Here is a 22,012-nt window from a genome sequence, read left to right as displayed (position 1 = left end):
ATAATAATTGCAATATTATTCCAGGTCAGATATTATTCCTTAGAGTTTTAAAGATATTAATTGAGAGGCAGTAGGGCACAATGTTGAAAAAAACCGTGGGCTCTGATCTCAGACTGCCTGGGCTGAAATAAAGCTCTACTCCTTATTAGCTATGTGGCCTTCCATCAGTTACTTAATCTCCCTGTGCCTCAATTCCTCACATATAAAATGGGATAACTCTGGATTTCCTATATATGATTATGAGTGATTAGAGGAGTTAAAGCCTAGGAAGAGTTTCTAGCATATAGTAAGCATTCAGTAAATGTTAGCTGCTATTATTTTTAAATAATTCATTTAAAAATCACATATATTCCTCTGCAAGATCTTTTTCATTCATGTGTCATTCCTGAATCAAGGGGATTCCTTCTCATATCAATCCTTTGTCCCTGCTCCATTACTATACCGCAGTGCCCAAGGTCAGAGGACATCTCCACATAATTATCTGACTTACCCATATTTGTCAGCCAGTTCCCGGGCTTGCCGTTCGTTGACCTCCCTCTGGTCTGGCAGGTCTGCTTTGTTGCCAATTAATACTATATCTGGATTTTCACAATAAGCATTTGCTTGCAGTTGGCCTTGGAAAGAAAACAGATGGAACCAGCAAGTTAGTTATAAACAAGTGATGTCAAATGACTGCTCATACTTCAGAGTCCTAATCTAATTGTTCATCTCCAGCTTGGCTGCTTACTAGATATGTTACACTGGCCAAGTTACTTAACCCTTCCCAGCCCCAGTTTCCTCATCTATAAAGTGGTGATAAGGCCTCGCAGGTTGTTATGTTGTGAAGATTAATAATAGTGTATGTGAAGCACCTGTATAAATGCCTATTAAGTGCTTTTCTCCACCTGGGGAAATGCCCTCTGAGATGAACATACTGCTTTTCATACCCTCTGCTGACCTCAAATATAAGTGGAGGTAATAGAACGTGATCTTAAATTACATAAGTTTGTTCCTTCCTTCAGGAGGCTGCTACTTTTCCCTTTCCTGGAGTCCAAGGTGATGACCTAAAGGGGAAGAATATTTTTGAACCACTGCAAATTCATGCAGAAACAATACAAATGCAGATCACTTGTTTTTCTCTTTTCTCCAAGAGACAGTGTTTAAAAGAGAAGGGGGGCAGAGGGGCGGAGGAAGGGGAGAAGGGAAGGGAGGGGGGAAGTGGAAGGGAGGGGAGAAAAGGAAGAGGAGGAGGGGGGGAAGAAGGAGAAGAAGGAGAAGGAAGGAAAAATAAGAAACTTATCAACCTATGTTTTCAAGGTTATGGGACTATTTTACCATCTACCTCAAGGCATGCTATATGCAACCATGCCAAGGCCAATGGAAGAAGACAAAGGCTTACTCTGTAACACTACTTATTTGGGTATTAGAAATTAAAGCCTTATTAGATGTGACAATTATCTTAAATACCACTATTCTTCTGGAAATTCTTAAAAACAAAGGAGCATCTCCTTTGCCTTGAAAAATGAATCATTCTCTGATAGGACCGAATAGTATTATTATCTCCTTATCTCTCCATAATCTAATAATAACATCAAAATTCATAAAAAGAAATGTAATAGCAAAAGGAAGCAGAGACAGGTCCTAGGATAAACACTCATCTAGAGAAGCAGCTAAGGAAGTTAGAATTTACTGGTGTTTTTCCCCATTGGAGCAACTGTTAGTGAACTTACATGTAAAATTATTTATATTATGTAGTAATATAATTAACTAATACAATTAATTACTTATAATATGTAATAATAAGATATGTAAATATTTGAGAATCTACTCAGCTAGAAACTCAGCTGGATGCCCTGGGGTATTGCAATGGAATAAAGAAGATCAAGTCTGTACCTTCATAGAGCTTACATTCTTATGGTGGAAAGAATCAAAACCACAAGTAAACAAAGAAATATATAATATAATATAAATAATTAATATCAGGAGGTAGCAGTGACCAAATGAAACACAGAGAGCATTAAGGGTATGCAGAGTGATGAAGAGCACAGTTTTAGATGGGCAGCCAGGGATAGCTTCTCCCAAGAGATAAATAAGGTTTGAACAGAAGCTTGAAGGTGATGAAAGAACTAATACATGCTGTAAATGGGAGAAGAGAAATTAAGGCAGAGGGGACTAGAAATGAAAGGCCCTAGGGAGAAACTTTGCTGGCGCCAGTGAGCTAGAGTGGAGTAAGAGTGAATTAGAGAGCAAACATTGTGATGGCCTTGTAGGCAGGCAAAGACCCTGGATTTTATTCCAAGTGAGATGGGCAATCTCAGAAGGACCTTGAGCAGAAGAATAACATGATCTAATCTTTTAAAAAATATCACTCTGGTGACAGGCAGCACCAACAAACCTAGAAACGGCAAGTAGCACTAGCCCCATGGGACAGCTAGTATGTCCAACTGGGATCAAAATTTTTATTTGTAAAAAAAAAAACCTGCAAATGAAATATTATCTTTTGTGCTATGTCAATGAAAAACAAAGGAAAAATAAAATACTATTCTTCTGTGCTGACATATATCAAACCAGCTTGAATAACTGGGATTAGGCTACTTTTAAGCTTTATGTTTAAATGGGGACAGCTGGTATGTCCCACTGGGATCAAAACTGCTATTTGTAAAAAAAAAAAAAAAAGAAAAAGAAAAAACTGCAAATGAAATATTATCTTTTGTGCTACATCAATTAAAAATAGAGTAAAAATAAAATACTACTCTTCTGTGCTGACATATATCAATCTGGCTTGAATAACTGGGATTAGGCTACTTTATGTTTCAATTGCCGCAAAGGCTGGGGATTTTTCTCTACCAGTCTTCCTGGTAACCCTCCTTTTCTTCAAAAAAGAAAAATTAAATTTCAATGTGGGCTTATTGATGGACACGCTGTGGCTGCTCTGCTCTGCAGCAATTTCTCAATTAATTAAGCTATTGCTTAATTAACCATTTAGTTACCCCACATGCAAGGGTGCCCACTCAGAAAATGCTGCTGTTTGTTGTGTCACTTCCAGACTAAATGTCATAGACCTGCCGGCTTCCTTAGTTGTCAGAAGTCCTTTGAGACTTACTGGACAAGTGGAATTCATGGCCTGTCAACTACAATAACAAAGTCCTTGCGTATAGGTGTTGATTCTTCTATAGTATCAAAGGAAATTACAATTCCAAGCCACCTTGGGTGAGCCACATAAAAGCCACCACTTTGAAGGTGACACAAGAAATGCTAAACTTGTGACTTTTTAAAGTTAATCTGTGGCCCCCAGTCTGGTTTCATTTTGTAAGGCCAACAAGCAAAGAGAGCCATTGGGTCCCAACACCGCCAAGGGAAGTTACTCAGTCCCACTTACTCATCCAGTTTCTGACATTTAAGAAGCTCTGTTGACTGGTGAGGTCGAACATTAATAAGAAACCCATGGCATCTCTGAAAAATGCAGTGGTGAGGCTCCGGAATCTGCCAAGAAAGCACAGCGGATAGTTCTGAAAGTTAGTTCACATTCATATTCTGATAACAACAGAAACGACACTATTTCTCTTTCAAATACCCAATCTCCAGAGCATCCCACGGATTATCCAACAGAATGAGAGTGGGCAGAAAGACTGTGGAAGGGCCAGGGGAGCACATCTGGTTGCAGGTTTGTTCAAGATGACATCCCAGCTTTATGTCCCTGTAGCATGTATGCAGGCAAGAGTTTGTAACCTCCAACCACACACTGGCTTACACAGCCCCTTGGAATCTTTCTCCCGTTGGCTCATGGGCATCGTGCAGCCCACAATTAAAATATAAGCCATTTTAGAGTTGGGACTCTAACTTATACTTTTCAATTTTCCTGTCTGTGCCCAGTAGGAAGCTTGGCACGTGGTAGCCTGCACATGAATGGCCGTGATTACATGCAGAAGACCACAACTCGTTAGCAGCCGGAACTATGATTCTTTTGTAAGGAAAAACAATGTGGAGGAGAACACATTTCTATATGCACTCTTTGGGGGTAAGACTGAGCTCTAGGCTGGCATGCATGTCTCTTAAGGAGAAAGATGACAGTGAAGAAAGGAAAAGAGGAAGTTGATTAGGGGAATCGAGGGAAGGGCAGAGAGGTAGTTGATGAGAGGAAATGAGAAAAGTCATCTCTAATGGAGGATTTTGAAGAATACACGCCATCATGTGTGATGTAAAGACTCTCTCTCCTGCTTCTACCCAACCCCCACCCCCATCCCAACAGCCTCAGGGCTGAAGATGCTCTGAGGTCCACTTCAATGTCAGGAATGGGCCAAACAAGAGATCACACCTAGGGTTCAGAGAAGGTATGGGTTATACTGGTAAAGAAGTGAATCTGGCAACTGGTTTTTTGAAAGGCAACTTACTTTGAAATAGAGAAGCATATCACTTCCTATCTTAAATGTCCTTCTAGTGTTTGGTTCCCTATTTTATCCAATTTGTAGATTCTTGGGTTTCCTTTCTTGACCCTTTCTTCCTCTACATCCATTCACTGGGTAATCGCACTCATTTCTCCAGATCAACTATCACCTATATGTTGAACCCCAAATTTATAGGCTCTGATCTTTCCTGCCCTCCACAATGTCTGCCCAATTACTAGTTGGATATTTCCACTTGGAGGAAATTAAGCTACTCCCAACTTCACATGTCTGAAACCAAACTTGTCCCTCCTCCTGATTTCTTTTTCTGTCAGTGGCATCACCGTCCTCCTTGGTTGCTACAGCCTCTTTCTCCTTCACCTGCTAAATATAAACAATCAACAAATATATCTCCCGACCTCTTCTCATTTCTGTCCATGTACCCTGCCACCACTCTAGTTTCCAAACCATTTTCATCCCACCTGGATCATTTTAATAGCTTTCTCTCTCTCTCTCTCTCTTTTTTTTTTGTCTTTTTGCCTTTTCTAGGGCCGCACCTGTGGCATATGGAGGTTCCCAGGCTAGGGGTCGAATTGGAGCTGTAGCTGCCAGGCCTACGCCAGAGCCACAGCAACGCGGGATCCAAGCCGCGTCTGCAACCTACACCACAGCTCATGGCAACGCAGGATCCTTAACACCCTGAGCAAGGCCAGGGATTGAACCCACAACCTCATGGTTCCTAGTCAGATTCGTTAACCACTGAGCCACGACGGGAACTCCTAACAGCTTTCTCAATAGGCTTCCCGTCTCCAGTTTTGTTTGGGAACCTCCCCTTCCCTGATTTCTCCCCGTTGATTGTATAAATCCTTAGCTAAACCATTTAAATGATGAGGCACTGCTCTTCAGATAATGACAACTTTTTAAAGCAACCTGTCCAGGCTCTGCATGAACTAACCCTTGCCCATCTATCCTTCTTTATCTCCTGACTCCCCACAGGCGTGCTGCTCTTCTTGCAGTTCTTAGGAAGTTCACTCTCTCCCCTGGGCTTTCACACATGCTGTTATTCCTGTGGGTAACCTCACCTTCATGCTTCCCTTACCTCCTCCCCCTTCAGCCTGGATAAGAGTCACTCATACATTGTGTATGAATGTGTATCTATAACAGGATCACTTCCCCACACAGCCATCCAGCACCCCCTCCTGGGTTATGGACTCCTCTTAGCCGTACCTGCCTATCACTTTTTGTTTTCCTGTTAGTGTCCTAAAGCTGTATTGCTACTGCGTATTTATCCAAATTCTACCCTACATTGGAAGCTCCAAGAGAAAAGGAGATGTGTTTCTAACTTGCTATCCACTGTGTTTTTGTGGCCGTGAACATATATATATATATATTTTTTTTTGGTTCACAAAATATTTGTCAAATTTAGAGAAAGAAAATAGCAAATGATATAAAATTATTAAAGATTTAAATGACTTCAACAGAGAACAATACTTTTAGTACCGAAGTAGGGAGAAGAGATATTTTAATGACTGTTATTTCCCAAATAAGATTTCTTTGGTAGGACATAATTACATTGCTTATGAAATACCAAAAATTTTACTCAATTTTATTCTTGTGGATTTGTTCCTACCAGTCAGTAGAAGCTCCCAGAGGTTACAGCACTTTTATTGAATGGTTCTCTCTCTTTCTCTTTCTTTGGGGACTGCCTGTACTCACAAAGTTGTCTCCTACTCACCCATGATAGTGTGGCTAAGTCAGCCACAAGAGTCTGCTCTCTGTCCTCTCCTTAAGAGTGGTGAGTGTGTGTGTATGTGTGTGTGTGTGTGTGTGTGTGTGTGTGTTGAGGATAAGACTATGTCCTCATCCCCTCTCATTCCCCATAGTATAACAGTTACTTTAAAACATACTTGTCGAACAAATCTCATTGGAGCAAACACTTTTGCATCCATAGCAACAGGGGTAAGATAGCCTTGCTCTGGACCAACTTCACACTCTGGAGCCAATTTTACACCCTGGACCATTCAGCCCAGTACCCTCGTCAACCCCGTCCTTCCAGAGCTTGCTTTGGCAGAAAGGTAACTGATTGCTAGCTTTACTCATCAACCTCATTCTGTCCCCAGGATGAGGAGAGCTCATTAAAAAAAACAGATCCCAAGGTCACATTATAGTTCTCTCTCCCTCACTGAGAACTAAGTCTGTGACCTATATCTTTTAGGTTTACATAAGGGGCATGATTTTTTTTCCCTCCTTCCCATAATGCTCCTTTTATCAACAATCATTATCTTATATGGGTTCTAGTGCCTAGATGTCCTCAGGCACAGGGGTGGGGTGTGAGGCATTGTTTATCCTGCTGCTTAGCTACACCTTACATTGACAGAATGCAAGATTTTCAAGGGATAAATAACCTCGGTGTTACTAAGACTATTCCTAGTATTTCCCATTTTTCTCCTAGAGCAGCCGTCTTAAGGGGACAGATGAGAGAAGCCTGCCATCATGCTAGGCTGACATATCATGTGCGAAGACATATGGGAACCACATTTTCTTATATTACTTTCTCAAAAAATGAATTAAATTGGTCTATAAAACATACATCTTTGTGACAACAAAACTGACATATGAACAGAGATGCTTGTGAGGAATGACTTCAGAAGAACCAGCCGTGTTGAAGGATGTGTGTAAATGGAATTCACAGTCAAAAAAGCTCACAGAGAGGGCCCAGCACCTCTCCTGGCGTTTACACTCACTGAAAGCGAGAATGTTTTGGACTCATTTCAAAAACTGAAGTGTTTACAAGCATAAACATCGTTAAGACATGCGATGTGGAATCTGGAGGTATTTGCCTTCTAAACATCTTCTCTGACAATCTATTGCCAATTTTTGTTTATTCTAATAGTGAAAAGCTTCACTAGCTTGGGGTCTTTATCACTCTGAAAGCTTGGATCCTCAAGAAATGTATTTTCATCAAGTAATGGGAATAGCAACTCCAGCTCTACACAAGAAACACTATCATCTACTGAGTGTCTCAACTTGGATATTGTACCAGAGAAGAGGCTGAAAAACCAAGCATGGTCTCTGCCCTTAGAAAGCTCATAATTGTGTTGGGGTGAGGAGGTCTCGTGTGAATCAAAGAACAGCAACGAGAATAAAAGATTTGGGAGTTTCTGCTGTGGTTCAGCAGGTTAAGAACCCAACATAGCATCCATGAGGATGTGGGTTTGATCCCTGGCCTCACTCAATGGGTTAAGAATGTGGCATTGCTGCAAGCTATGGCATAGGCTACAGATGTGGCTCAGATCTGGTGTAGCTATGGCATAGGCGTCAGCTGCAGCTCTGATTGGCCCCTGGCCTGGGAACTTCCATATGCTGCAGGTGTAACCTTGAAAAGAAAAAAAATTAAAGACAAAAGGATTCACCTTATTACAAGGATGTACATAGTTAATTGAGTAGTTTAAGGGATGGTAGGAGACGTGTTGTAGGAGTTTGGGAGAGAAAGGGAGTTTGTTTTAGCTGAGGTGTTTAGAAAAGCCCCACTGAGGAGGTGGAATGTGAGGCAGGCTTGGTGAAAGTGGAGGCTCAGGGAAGGTACGAAGGAGTAAAACATTCTAGCTGGATGGCAATGGTGTGACCAAAATATTAGAGGGCAAAAGCCAGTCAAATGGCGCAGGATGAGAAGCCATGTGTAAAGACAGAAAGAAATGAGAAGGATCTCAACACTCTTTTCGTCAACTCTCTCTTCAAGGAGCACTTGTAACAATGTTAATTTCCCACTTGATTCAATTAAATTCCTGAGAATTTTTTTATTTTTTATTTATTTACAAATCTTTTCAGAGATTCCTGAAAATCTGATTTTTTGAAATCTGCAACAGATACACAATGCTAGTTATGGTGAGTTAACTAAAAAAAAAAAAATCTTATTTTTATTTCAGATACACAATGCTAGTTATGGTGAGTTAACTAAAAAAAAAAATCTTATTTTTATTTCTTGTTATAAATGTCTATTTGGAAATCAGGAAGAGAGCTGAACATCCTTATGTTTCCAAGTTCACACACAACATTCACATTAAAATAAGTTTTAGCTATTTGTAGCTAGAAACGAAATAATTCACTGTTACCGCTCTTGTCCTGCAGTGTCCCAAAGCTGAAGATGCACCTTAAATGCCTTCCCTGTTGACTCATTTGGTCCCTGTGTGTTATAAACCTGAAAAAATACAAATGTCATCAGTTGATATGGCTTTGAATTTTGCCAGCATTCAAATTCTCCATGTTCACTCAGCATATTTTTTCTCAATTACTATAATCAAAGTTCATAGTGCAGAATAAATATTTGCTCTGTTTTTTCCAGAAGTATCACATACACTCTCACTTTTAAATGTCAAGTATAAGTATGGTTTTCAACACAACTTAGGCATCCTGCAAACTTAAATTAGACACCTTCTGTCATTTCCTCATGGAGGCAGCAAACATCAGACTCAGGACCCAAGTTCTAGGCTTGAACATCAACTCTTCATTTAACCTCTTAGAATCTTATTTTCTTATTGGCAGATGGAAACCCACAGTCTTCTCTTGCTTTACAGAGTTACTGCAAACTTACATGAAATATCAGATGTGAAGGCATTTTTTAAAACCGTAAAATGCTTTACAAATACCTGACTATCTTTATGGTGAACTGGACTTTCAAAATGACTTATATGTACAAAATTTCTCAATAAGTTTACACAGGATATTTCAAATCTTCCCTTATTAGCCATTTTCCCCAAAGGTTCTTTTTAGAAAAGTTAAAATTGTTTAAATGACGGCCTTTTGACTTCCTGCTTAAGCAGCACATAACAATGTTAATATTTATTCCATCCCTTAAGTATGGTTTAATGAAAATGTTTTAAAGAGAAAACTTTGCAAGGACCTCGATCAGTGGAAGCATTTGGGTGGGGAGAAGGCACAGAAAAAGCCTTGGGGATGGGAAGCAATATTGTAAAGACTACATTATTTGACTTTCAGATAAGGGGCAAGACATGATTTAACTTCTGAACCATCATTTCTTTTTCTTTTTCTTTCTTTCTTTTTTTTTTTTTTGTTTCCCCCCAGTTCTTGAGGAATGAGTAGATCTGTGACATCAACTGGAAGCTGCCGCCATCTTGGCAACCAGGAATACCTTGGGCGGCGGTAAATCTGGCTAAGCTTCTGTGCCTATGCTACACGTCTCACATGTCACAATATCCTTCTTCCTGTCACTAATGTCTAGCATAGAAGAAGGAAGTGGTTGTGATTCTCACTTAAGCTCCCTTATCTTGAAAATAGCATGGGTTGGTCTCACATTCTGTTCATAATAAGCTAGTGATTGATGGCTGAGTCTACACATACATAAAAATGCAGCAAGAACTCACAAAGCTCATGTTCCAGCTATTTGCCAATCATTCGTTTAACCTCTTCCTGCAGAGTAGGGAAATGAACGCTTGTTTTCATGGAGGAACTTAACTCAGATCAAGAGTTAATGATTTGAGATACTGAGTAATTCATGTTTTGAAAGATTCCTTAAGAATTCATGGAAAACACACTATATCAACCCATAAATGATTTATTTTAGTTGCCCTGTGTCCTTCTGGAGACAAGTAATAGTGTCACTCAATTTTTTTCTAAGCAAAATGTTATTTATAGTTGAGAAAGTAAAAAATAATATTCTAATTGGATTTAAGTGACAGGTTACGAATTTCATGTGATGAAAGACAGACACTTTGTAATGCAATCAACACAGCTTCTTAATTCTTATTTCATATAGTAGGATCTGCGACAAGTTAACAGTATGGTTAAAAACTCACCACGCGTTTTTCCCGAAAATCTATCCCTACTGTTGTGATGAACTTGGGATTGAATTTATTATCTGTGTATCGATAAAGAAATGTCGTCTTCCCCACCCCGGAATCTCCAAGGGCCAGGAGTTTGATCAGATAATCATAGTCCCCATCGGTCATAGTGATGGTTTTGGTGGGCCTGTGTGGGAGGAAAAAGAGTATTTATGATTAAAATTGATTTTCCTTTGCCTTCGTTCAAAGCAACTTAAATTTAGCTTTTCAAGTTAAAAATTTGGAATACCTCTTTTCTGTGAAATTCTGAATTAACTCAGAGCAACTTCATCAGTAATTTCTCTTTTAAGATTTCACTCAGGCCTTATCATTTTATATCATGTCAAGTAACAGAACGAAAAGCTACATGGTTACCCACCATGCTTATGGCCACAGCAGTAGTAGAACTTAAAGAGTCATAGCTCTTTTTTTTTTTTTTTTTTTAAAGCCAGTGTCCCTTGGGGTCGGGAGTATGGTGCTAGGAAGAGTCACAGGGAACAGAAAAACCAGACCTATCCAAGAGGATGCAGGTATGCAAGAGGGAGGCTGAAATTATACATGGACAGTATAAGAGAAAAGCTTAGGGGAATATTCTACATCTAATCATGCATGATAAGCTTTCTATTATATGCATACAAAATATTCCTTTTTAATTAAAAAAAATTAACAACTGATATGACAACCTTTAAAACCATTGATTTGAAACCATTTCAAAATCAATGTTTTAAAATCTTCTGTTTTGAAATACCAAACCCTCTGTTCTCCAATGGCAAATCTGCTGTATTTGGCAAATATGCTGAATATTTTCGAGGCCTTGAAAAAGAGGAAGAGCTATTCTGAAGCATAACTATGGTAATTTTGCTAATAGTTTTCTGGAAGGGAAATCACTTGCCATTTCTAGCACTGCCCTAACCTCTCCTGCCTCAGCCTTAATTTCTTGTATTGTTACACTGGCTGTGGGGGATGCCAAAGGCCACTGCCAACAACCGTGGTGACATCCAAACTGTCACCCCATCCCTTTGATTTACACCATCGCCTACTAAACACTTGATGAAGTTTCCGCTGCTGAAGTTAGCAAAATGATTTGCCATTGGGTACAACTTTCTGATTTGTGGGTTATAGAAATGAGTTTGTCATATCCTCTGTAGAGGAAGGTATATGAAGATGTCCCTAGAAAAGAAAATTTTTTCTTCTTTTTTTTTTTTTTGGTCTTTTTGGCTTTTCTAGGGCCGCTCCTGCGGCATAAGGAGGTTCGCAGACTAGGGGTCGAATTGGAGCTATAGCCATCAGCTTATGCCACAGCCACAGCAACATGGGATCTGAACCGTGTCTGCAACCTACACCACAGCTCACGGCAGTGCCAGATCCTTAACCCACTGAGCGAGGCCAGGGATCGAATCTGCAACCTTATGGTTCCTAGTTGGATTCGTTAACCACTGAGCCATGACGGGAACTCCAAATTTTTCCTCTATTATGTGAGAAGGAGGAATATTTCCCCACCTCTACAATCCAGAAAACATCATACTCTTCAGGAGTTCCGAGGTGATTAAATTCAAATAACAGGTTATTTCATGGACATATCTAAAAATTGCTATATAATTCTAATCATTTTTTTACATATAAGAAAAGGATGCGCATGTTCATGAATTTAAACAAAATTTTATTTTTTACATTGTCATTTTAGTTCATGGTCACAACTAAAATGTTTCACGTCTTTGGATAAATACTGATGAAGATGATAATTAGGTCGTTAGCCAAACAGTATTATTACAATGTTTGGAAGATTTTACATGAGAATTTTCTAAAACTGGAACCATGTTGATGCTAAGTCCTATGCACTTGTTATTGTTGATGAATGTGTATTTCTTTAATTAATAGAATTAATTGTTTTTAAGGTCAGGTGTTTTGAGACCTGTCAATAACATATTCTTGGATTAGAGTTTCTACTCTTATAACATCCTTTCTTCCTGAAAGTAGGACTCTCAGGATGGATATTTGCTGACCATGAATGTATTCTTTTTCTTTTAAAATATCTATACAAGATATAATCATTGCTCAGAAAGAGGTGGATTCCTTAATACAAGGATACAGGTATCTGGACTATCGATGTGAAATTCTTATAAGATGTCTACAATGCTTGACTGCCTTGCAGTGACTAGTTCTACATTTGGATGGTTCTAAATATCTTACCAGGATTTTTTTTTTTTTCTTTTAGGGCCGGTCCAGCATCTAGAAGTTCCCAGGCTGGGGGTCTAATTGGAGCTGCAGCTGAGGCCTACATCACAGCCATGGCAACACCAGGTCGGAGCTGCATCTGCAACCTACACTGCAGCTCACAGCAACACCAGATACTTAACCCAGAGATTGAGACCAGGCATTGAACCCATATCTTCATGGATACTAACCCACTGAGCCAAAATGGGAACTCCCAATCTATCAGGACTTTTTGGTTACAGATGTTGCTGCTTCTAGTCTTTGAGCCAAATGGGTTGCTAGGGGAAATTGCTGCCAAAGTTGTATGGTCCCCCCCTCCAGCCCCATAATCTTTATCACCACCATCACTCCACTTTATTCTTTTTCCTTTCCAAACTTCTCATAGGTGATTCCTACAAAGGGTGATAAATCTATCATTTCACTGCTAGAATTGGATAACACTGTCAATTCTCTTGGGAAAAAAACAGAGTAGATTTAACTTTTCTAAGATATTTAAGTAACTGAAATTCTTCCCTGGACACAAACCTTGATAATCAGAGGGAAGACAATAAAACTACTAACTACCCAAGTAGAAGATAAAGTTGAAGGATACCATGGTTCCAAAAGAATAGAATCAAGAAGATACGTTAGCACACTTCAACATTTTGCTTAAAGTTAACTATGCTTTTTGCAATATTTTTGGTCACAGGGTCACAAAGGGCTAAACCTTGAGCAAATCTAGTTAACTATGCTTAACGCGTAGTATTAAGCCCAAAGATGAAAATTCCAAAAATGTAATCTATCCTCTAGTTCTGACAAGGCATGGATACACTTACAGTTGAATAAGATGCAAGAAAATACAACATAATTTTGTAAGATGGAACACGATTAGCTGATAAGTGAGTCAACTAAGTGTGCTTTTAGTTAAAACAAGATAATAATCTTCATGGACTGCAGTGGTCAGAGAAGACTTTGTAGGAGAAGATGAACTTCCATTTAACTTATAGCAGAGGGAGGAATCAGGCATGAGGAGAGGAGATTCAGGACCATTGCATGAAAGATTAATTCCCACTTATAGAATGAAACTATCACTACTTGCAAATTACAGGACCTGCCATATCCTCCTGACCTATAGTCAATTTGCAGTACATCAACTGCCTGGGGTTGCCTCCCAAATAGGCTCTAATCCAGAGTGAACAATCATGGCTAACATGGATCAGTTCCACTGCAGCCTAGAGAGGCTCTTTAAATGAATGGTGGTGGAGATTTTGTGTCATTTAACATAAATTACACTTGAAATGAATGCAAAGCTTGGCACTGTGGAAACCCTTTATATGTCTTCAATAGACTACCTAAAGGAATTGACATAGGAAGCTGGGGATGAGGCAGTTTACCTCCAAGGTTCTTTTAAAAATGAATTTTGGGGGAGTTCCTGTTGTGGCTCAGTGGTTAACGAATCCGCCTAGGAACCATGAAGTTGCAGGTTCGATCCCTGGCCTTGCTCAGGGGGTTAAGGATCTGGCGTTGCCATGAGCTGTGGTGTAGGTCGCAGACACGGCTTGGATCCTGAGTTGCTGTGGCTGTGGTGTAGGTCGGTGGCTACAGCTCCGATTAGACCCCTAGCCTGGGAACCCCCATATGCCAAGGGAGCAGCCCTAGAAAAGACAAAAAAAAATTGGAACTCATTTTATCTATATAATTATTTTGCATTTAGTTTGTAATTTTTTTAAAAAAAAACTTCTTTTGTATTTTGTTTAGTTCCTCTTTTATTACTATATGATTTTCTGAGTTCTAAAATCATATGACCTCACTGGTCTATCCTTAGCACAGCAAACACAACACCATAAAGAAAAATAAAATCCTTGGTGAGGCTACTTTTTCCAAGAACTGGGCTAAAAAGTGATCTGGGAAGGATCAAAAAGCTAACAAGTTTAGCAGTATTGTTTATTCCTGCACAGTGATGAATGGTATTGTGAGTTCTTGATTCTATGGCTCTAAAAGGGAAGAAAAAGCCAGAAATTGCTGAGTTTCAGGAGACATGTCTGACTCTCTGCCATTATTGCCATGTCAAACTATACACAAGAGCCAGGAGGTCTTTTAGACACAGAAACTGCAGTATCAACCTCAGAGACTTTTTTGGGAAGGCAAGGGGCTGGGAAAAGTTGGGAAAAGAATTCAAAACATCCATGAGGCTTTGTTTAATGAAGAATCTTAAAGACAGAGGGAAATCTAAGTAATCCTGAGGTCTAGCCCTTAGTTTACAGATGAGAAATCACTTGCAGAGAAGTTACGTCATTTGTGAGATTTAATTTATTGAGTTTCTAATAGAGGAAATCCCAAGGTTTTCATAGTTCATAGTTCATTTCATACCTCAAATGAGGTTGTCCATACTTTTTTTTTCCTGATATGCTTTATTCTTATTCAATATACATTACATTAGCTCAGGAAATAATTTTCTTGTCCACTGCTAGATCTACAGAGCCTAGTATAGTGGTCGGCATACAGGAGGAACTTAATACATATGTGCTGAGGGTATGAATCTACTTAACCTTCCCAGACCATGCAAATGTCATGATTAATGAAGCTAATCTTCGAGCAGTTGGTAGAAGTGTTGTCCCTCCAAGTTTAGAACTTGTATTCTCCTTCCTTCCTGATCTGTAATGTAAATATTTAGATTAAATGATGACTATGGTGCTTTCCAGGTCTGGCTTTCTGAGCTCATCCCTCTAAGTTGCACAAGAGTATAAAAAACTCCTAAAAATAGAATATTGATATCTTTAGAGGAGCAGTTTCAAACAGCCTGGGAAAGGAGAAAGTACAGAGGAACTATACATTTTGAAAGTGAGATCTGTGCTGGCAGAGAGCATGTAAACTCATCTGGTGAATAGGTCAGAGCTCAGAGAAAGTACCATTCACCAATCAAATACACATTCATTGGTGCCCTATGTTTTGCATGATGTTTTGCATGATATTTTCATGGCTTTGAGGATATACTCTGCTTTCTCTGGTGGGGAGCTTAACAAATGCTACAGATATGTACGGATGACAAATACAAAGAGGGACTAACCCATGCAAAGGTTGGTGTTTTTTGCTAGTAACAAAGTAACAATTTAATGTCATGACAAGCCATGACCTTGTGACTTGGACTAATTAAATTCATAAAATCCAGTTAAACATTCTTAAGGTACTTTGGAAACAGACAAAGTATCAGTGATATGACTTTGCATTCAGTGTAGACAGTTTCAACAAAATAAAGCTATCAAGCATAGAATGGACAGATGTTTAATATTTCCTGATTCGTCATTGTTTGGTTTGTGTGGGGCTCTAGTAAGAGCATTTGAGATCTGGGACTCTCCTAGCAAGCCTTTCACTGTCTGAATGAAAGCCTGAAGGTGGTTCTCATTAATTGACCTTGAAATGCCGCTTCCTTGATCCTGTACATGTCCAGGATGTTAGAGTTAAATTATGGGCAGCTGAGGTATTATAAGGAGCTGTAGCCTGTGCATCATAGAACAGAAGGCATTTTCTGGAAGGAGGGAAGTTGTGGGAGGTTAAATTAAAAAAGCAAAACCAAACACATTCTCTTTAGTGTATTCTATAGCATTTTGTTGTGTTAGAAAGATTTACTAAAAATAACTTTTATTTTGATACTTCTTCAAGGCTATTTAGAATTAATGGATGTGATCCTATATGGAATTATATTCAAATAAAATCATAAATATAAATCAAAATCAACTTAATTGAACAACTTTTAATTAAGTCGACAATGGTTAATATGCAGTCAAATCTATTTTTTTTAAAGTGTCCATTTTGTTTCATTCTGCGATTAAGGGATCTAATGTAATAGAGATAAACCAAGAATTCACTGAGTTTACTACAAAAATAAGGGTAAAAATTCTAATACAAGTTGGCTGTAAATTATTTTATCTCCTTGATGTATCATTACTCTCACATATTAAGCACACTTCTAAGCCAGTGAATAATTTTCTCTAAAATTCTTTTTTTAGAATAAACTAACATTTTCCCCTTTAGCTTAATTTTGTGGTATCTTTTGAAACTGTAGGAATTTCCCTCTTTTTTTCTCTCTTTTTTTTTATTATGAGAACTTTCAAACATATACAAAATTTGAGGGAATAGTAGTATATTTTCATACTGATCATATCATTTCTAAGTTACCAATCCATGACCAATTTTGTTCCATGGACCCCAACCTCTCCCTTTAATAGATTATTCTGAAGCAAATATCAGGTGTTTTTTTCATAAATAATTATATATATATATCTAAAGATTTCTCAACTTAGCACAGACATTGTGCATATCTATAAAGAAGGTTGTGAAACATTTGGTTTTTGAGTATTTGATAGGCCAGAAGTCACATCTAAATGCTTTTTTAGCCCATGTTTCTTTTATAATGATCAAAGTCAAGCATCTTTTCACTTTTAAGGGTTTTTTGTTTTCCTTTCTGTGAATGGAGGCCTCATATCTTTTGTTCATTTAAAAAAATGGTTTATCTCTTCTGGAGGTTATCCGATTTTTAAACGTTTAAAAGAATTTCTATGTGAAACCATCTTATCCTGGTGATTTTTGTGGGTATGTTTGGGGATAGTAAATGACTTTCTCTTTTTCTTCCCTGGGAGTTGGTCCATTTAATCTTGCCTCCATTAGGATCAATTTTTCAAAGTTGTAATGTTGTAAAACATTAATCTAGAAATTCATCAGAAATTCAAATGTACTTTATGGAGTTGTACAAACTACTCTAGTATAATTTTTAAAATCCCTTTTTTTCAATACATATTTTTCCACCTGGCATTCTAATTCTGTATATACATACTTATTTGTGGAAGCACCAGTATTATTACCTTGAGTTTGCTTTTCATACTATAGCCCAAAGCCCAATAACCCTATTTTCTACTATCATTAATTTTTCCCTTAGAATGTCTTTTCTACCCCTACTCTTTATCTTATAAAGTCAGATCATATGCATGACTTTCTTGTTCATGAATTCTTACACTTCTCCAGTTTTATTCCAGTTCCTCTGTACCCACAAGGGGCATAGTACTATGGGGTCAAGACTGAGGAGGCCTTGAAATTGCAAAAACCCAGATTTGTTCAATGAATATTCTCACTGAGAACCCTGAAGCTTGCCAATAATTCTCACAGTCAAGGTCAAGATAGGGCTGCTCCTTGATAGAAAACATTTTTACCTGAATTGAGAGAGCTCTTAAATCATTCTGTTTACTAATATCGATTCATCCATATCAATGTTTTTCATATGTTTCCCTAACATTGGGTCATTACGATTCAGCATGAGCCAGCCAAACATAAAGCTATTTTGTCCCCAGTGGCAGCAAAATATTGACATGTGTTCTAAATGGAATCTTTCTGAAAAGGACATGATAGCAGTGGCCTAGTATAATCCCTGGACTTCACATGTATCCCTGGATAGAAAGCAAACCTCTAACTGATGTGTGCTTTAAAACACTGTTTAGCAGACATGACCCAAATCTAAGGGTAGTTAAAGCAATTCAGGCTTTTGGCTTTAGATGTTTTGCTCAACAGTACTTTACGAAGTGGCTATTTCGGATTCAGAAAAACCTCTCAGGGCTTGTACTAATAGGATAAAGGTACTTGAGGAATATTTCTAGATGCTGATAAACTGAAATGTCCCTTTAAAAAGAGAGAAAACTTCACAGCCCTCTTGGAAATTTAAGTATGTACAATTTCAAAGTGTGTCCAGGGTCATGCAGAGGGCACAGACCTTAAAGTTCACATCTGTTGTCACTGATCTGTTACCTCATCTTGTTTGCAGAGGAAAAACAAAAAACAAAAAAAAAAAACCCTGGGTGTTCAGTTTGTCTTGTTCCCACAAGGTTTCCTCTGAATCCTAGGCTGGGTGTGTGTGTGCAGCTTCACAGAGAAAGAACAGCCCTTTGGCAGGTCATCTGCTTAGAGGTGATGAGAGACACAGGTGGGCCCTAGGCATCCTCCTAGATTCCTGTCTGACTTTGCTCTGACTTCACGTCCATCCTTCCTTCCTGATCCTAGTTCTGATCACTTCAGGTACAACACAACCCAGAAGAGCAGTAGGCTTATGGACTATCTAGTTGGCTCCAGCAATTGCGTAAAATCCAATCTCATGAATAAATGTCATGTTCTGTATCACTTACAGTGATTCTGCTTTTTTGATAAAACCCTCATTGATACTATATTTTAGAATGTTGAGAATCTCACCTTATATATATGCCTTTATTTTGTAAGGTTTAGAAAAGTAAATAATAGACATTGTTAGAGCTAAGTTAGTGCTAGGGGAAGGATACATATTTCATGTCTGATCTCTTACATAATTTACTTCAAACTCATAAAAATTCTAGTTTTGAAGGAGAACCACATAATTACCACATTAAGGACTGCTTAAATATCCTGATAAACAGCTGAAAGGGTCTTTCAGTGAGCTGTCCTGTGTCTAAAGTGTTTGCTGTATATTCCACTGCAGTATTTCCATATCCATTGCAAAATAGTTTTTTGGCTGTGTTTTGTTTATTTGTTTGTTTGTTTTGGCTTTTTAGGGTTGCACCAGTGGTATATGGAGGTTCCCAGGCTAGGGGTCCAATCAGAGCCATAGCTGCCAGATTTGAGCCATGTCTGCAACCTACACCACAGCTCACGGTGACACTGGGTCCTTAGCCCACTGAGCGAGGCCAGGGATGGAACCTGTGTCCTCATGGATGCTAGTCAGATTCGTTTCTGCTGAGCCACGATGGGAACTCCCAAAATAGTTATAAGCTTTATAGTTTTGCCTCCAGAATCTCCAGAAGAAGCCCAGTGGATGCTGACATGTCTCTGTTATCAGTGAGTGAGTGAATCAAAGAAGAACTTTTACCACACATTAGCCTTCAGCTCACATTGATGATTTAAAGGGAGAAGTTGGCTTCTAGCCCAATTTACAGTGCATTAAGCCAATGAAAGTATAATTATTATATGGCTTGGAATATGAGCACCTTTAGACATTATTCTTAAGCTTAAGACTTCATGAAATTCAGAAACAGTAATGAGAAATTGCATAGACACTTCTCTATGTTGCAGTGTAGGATTTTATGATTGCTTCTCCAGATAGGTAAGAATTACACTCAGGCAATTCTAGTAGATTTTGCCAATTAACAGAATTTTCATATAAGATAATTTTTATCAAAGGAGGTGACTTGTGGCTATTAAGAGAAAAATACTGCACAGGAGAAAATTTCAGTAAAAATAGCAAAAGTATCAAATAGAAAGGACTACTTGAGATAATTTACATGATAATATAATGATATTTAACAACAGTTATATTGCCTTCTTACATATCAGGCACTGTTTTAAGGTCTAAGTACTATAGATGAACACATTTAACCTTTAACATAACCCAATAACATTACTGATTCAACTCAGTCTCTATAAAAATCCAGCTGCCTTTGGGTAGAAAACACAACTGATCCTAAAATTCATATGCAAATTCAAGGGTCATAGAATAGTCAAAATAACCTTGACCAAAGGGCAAAAAACCTGGAGGATTTGTACTTCCCAATTTCAAAACTTATTACAAAGTTATAGTAATCAATACAGTGTGGCACTGGCCTCAGAGTCACCATATAGATCAATGGAATAGAACTGAGAGTCTATAAATAAACTCTTACATTTATGGTCAATTGTGATAAGGTGACAAAGTCAACTCAATGGGGAATGAATAGTTTTTTCAACAAATGGCACTGTGACAACTAGACAATCACATTCAAAAGAATGAATTTGGACTATTGCCTTATACCATATACAAAAATTAACAGACCCAGACGTAAGAGCTAAAATTGTGCAACTCTTGAAAGAAAACAGTAATAAATCTTCATAACCTCAGAGTTCCTGTTGTGGCTCAGTCTTAACGAATCCAACTAGGAACCATGAGGTTTCAGTTTCGATCCCTGGCCTTGCTCAGTGGGTTAAGGATCTGGCATTGCTATGAACTGTGGTGTAGGTTGCAGATGTGGCTCAGATCTGGCATTGCTGTGGCTGTGGCATAGGCCAGCAGCTACAGCTCCGATTGGACCTCTAGCCTGGGAACGTTCATATGCTGTGGGTGAGGCCCTAGAAAAGAAAAACAAAACAAAACAAAACAAAACCTTCATAACCTTAAACTGGACAGTGGTTTCTCAGATAAAACACCAAAAGTACTAGTAACAAAAAATAGATACATGGATTTCACCACAATTACAAACTTTTGTGCTTCAAAAGTCACCAATAGACAAGTGAAAATATAACCCCTAGATGGTCAGAAATAGTTGCAAATCATATTTCTGATAAGAGACTTGGATCCAAACTATATAAAGAATTCTCGCAATTCAATAATAAAAAGACAAACAACCCATTACCCATTAAAAAAAATGGGTAAAGGATTTGAATAGATACATTTCTCCAAAGATTATATACAAATGGCCAATAAGTGCATGAAAAGATGCTAAGACAGCATTAGTCCTTAGAAAAGTACAAAATCATGGACTTGGAGAAAAGACTTGTGGCTGCCTGATGGGAGGAGGAGGGAGTAGGAGGGATCGGGAGCTTGGACTTATCAGACACAACTTAGAATAGATATACAAGGAGATCCTGCTGAATAGCATTGAGAACTTTGTTTAGATACTCATATTGCAACAGAACAAAGGGTGGGGGGGAAAATGTAATTGTAATGTATACACGTAAGGATAACCTGACCCCCTTGCTGTACAGTGGGAAAATAAAAAAATTAAAAAAAAAAGAAAAGTACAAATCAAAATCACAATGAAACAATACTTTGTACCCTCTAGGATGGCTCTAACAAAAATAGGGACAATGCCACCCCACCAAAATAGGGACAACATTAAATGCTGGTGGAGATGTAAAGATATGGATTCCACCCACATCACCGGTGAGAATCTGAAATGGTGCAGCAACTTTGGAAAAGTTTGGCACTTTCTGAAAAAGTTAAACATAGAGAGACCTTAAGACTATCAATTCTACTCCAAGGTTTATATTCAAAAGAAAAGAAAACATATGACCACACAAAAAATAATATACAAATGTTCATCTATGGATGAATGTATAAACAAAATGTGTCTTACCCATACAAAGGGGTATTATTCAGCCATAAAAAGGAATGAAGTACAAATACATGGTAAACACAGATGGACCTTGAAAACATCATTCTAAGTCAAAGAAGCCAGTGGCAAAAGGCTACATATTTTATGATTTTATTTACCTGAAATGTCCAGAATAGACAAACCCATAGAAACAGAATGTAAATTACTGTGTGCCAGAGGATGCAGAGAGGAAGAATGTGGAGTGAACATTAATGAGTAGGAGGGTTTTTTTTTTGAGAAATGATAAAAATGCTCTAGATACAAATATTAATGGTGACATATCTTTGTGAATATACTAAAACCCACTAAATTATACACTTTAAAAGGATGGATTCTTTTGAATTATATTTCAATTTCAATAAAGCTATTATTTAAAACACCCAACAGTAGAGGAGTTCCCATTGCAGCACGGTGGGTTAAGATTCCAACATAGTGTCCATGAGGATGCAGGTTTAATCCTTAGCCTCACTTAGTAGATTAAGGA

General features: G+C 38.2%; 1 protein-coding gene across 2 annotated transcripts in view; it reads right to left on the bottom strand.

Annotated features, from left to right (window-relative positions):
- The window catches only part of RAB27B (RAB27B, member RAS oncogene family), a 171,688-nt gene that overhangs the window by 7,056 nt on the left and 142,620 nt on the right, over positions 1 to 22,012 (bottom strand). For both annotated transcript variants that reach the window (XM_047765325.1, XM_047765317.1), the window contains 4 exons: positions 10,175 to 10,346; positions 8,474 to 8,559; positions 3,359 to 3,462; positions 491 to 614 (listed from right to left, as the gene is read on the bottom strand). In XM_047765325.1, the coding sequence (XP_047621281.1) occupies positions 491 to 614; positions 3,359 to 3,462; positions 8,474 to 8,559; positions 10,175 to 10,327 (467 nt within the window). In that variant the 5' untranslated portion in view covers positions 10,328 to 10,346. The remainder of the gene's footprint in view (positions 1 to 490; positions 615 to 3,358; positions 3,463 to 8,473; positions 8,560 to 10,174; positions 10,347 to 22,012) is intronic.

This window comes from Phacochoerus africanus, chromosome 2, assembly GCF_016906955.1.
Source record: "Phacochoerus africanus isolate WHEZ1 chromosome 2, ROS_Pafr_v1, whole genome shotgun sequence".
In the NCBI taxonomy this organism is placed as follows: Eukaryota; Metazoa; Chordata; class Mammalia; order Artiodactyla; family Suidae; genus Phacochoerus; species Phacochoerus africanus.
This window is presented reverse-complemented; position numbering and strand designations above follow the sequence as displayed.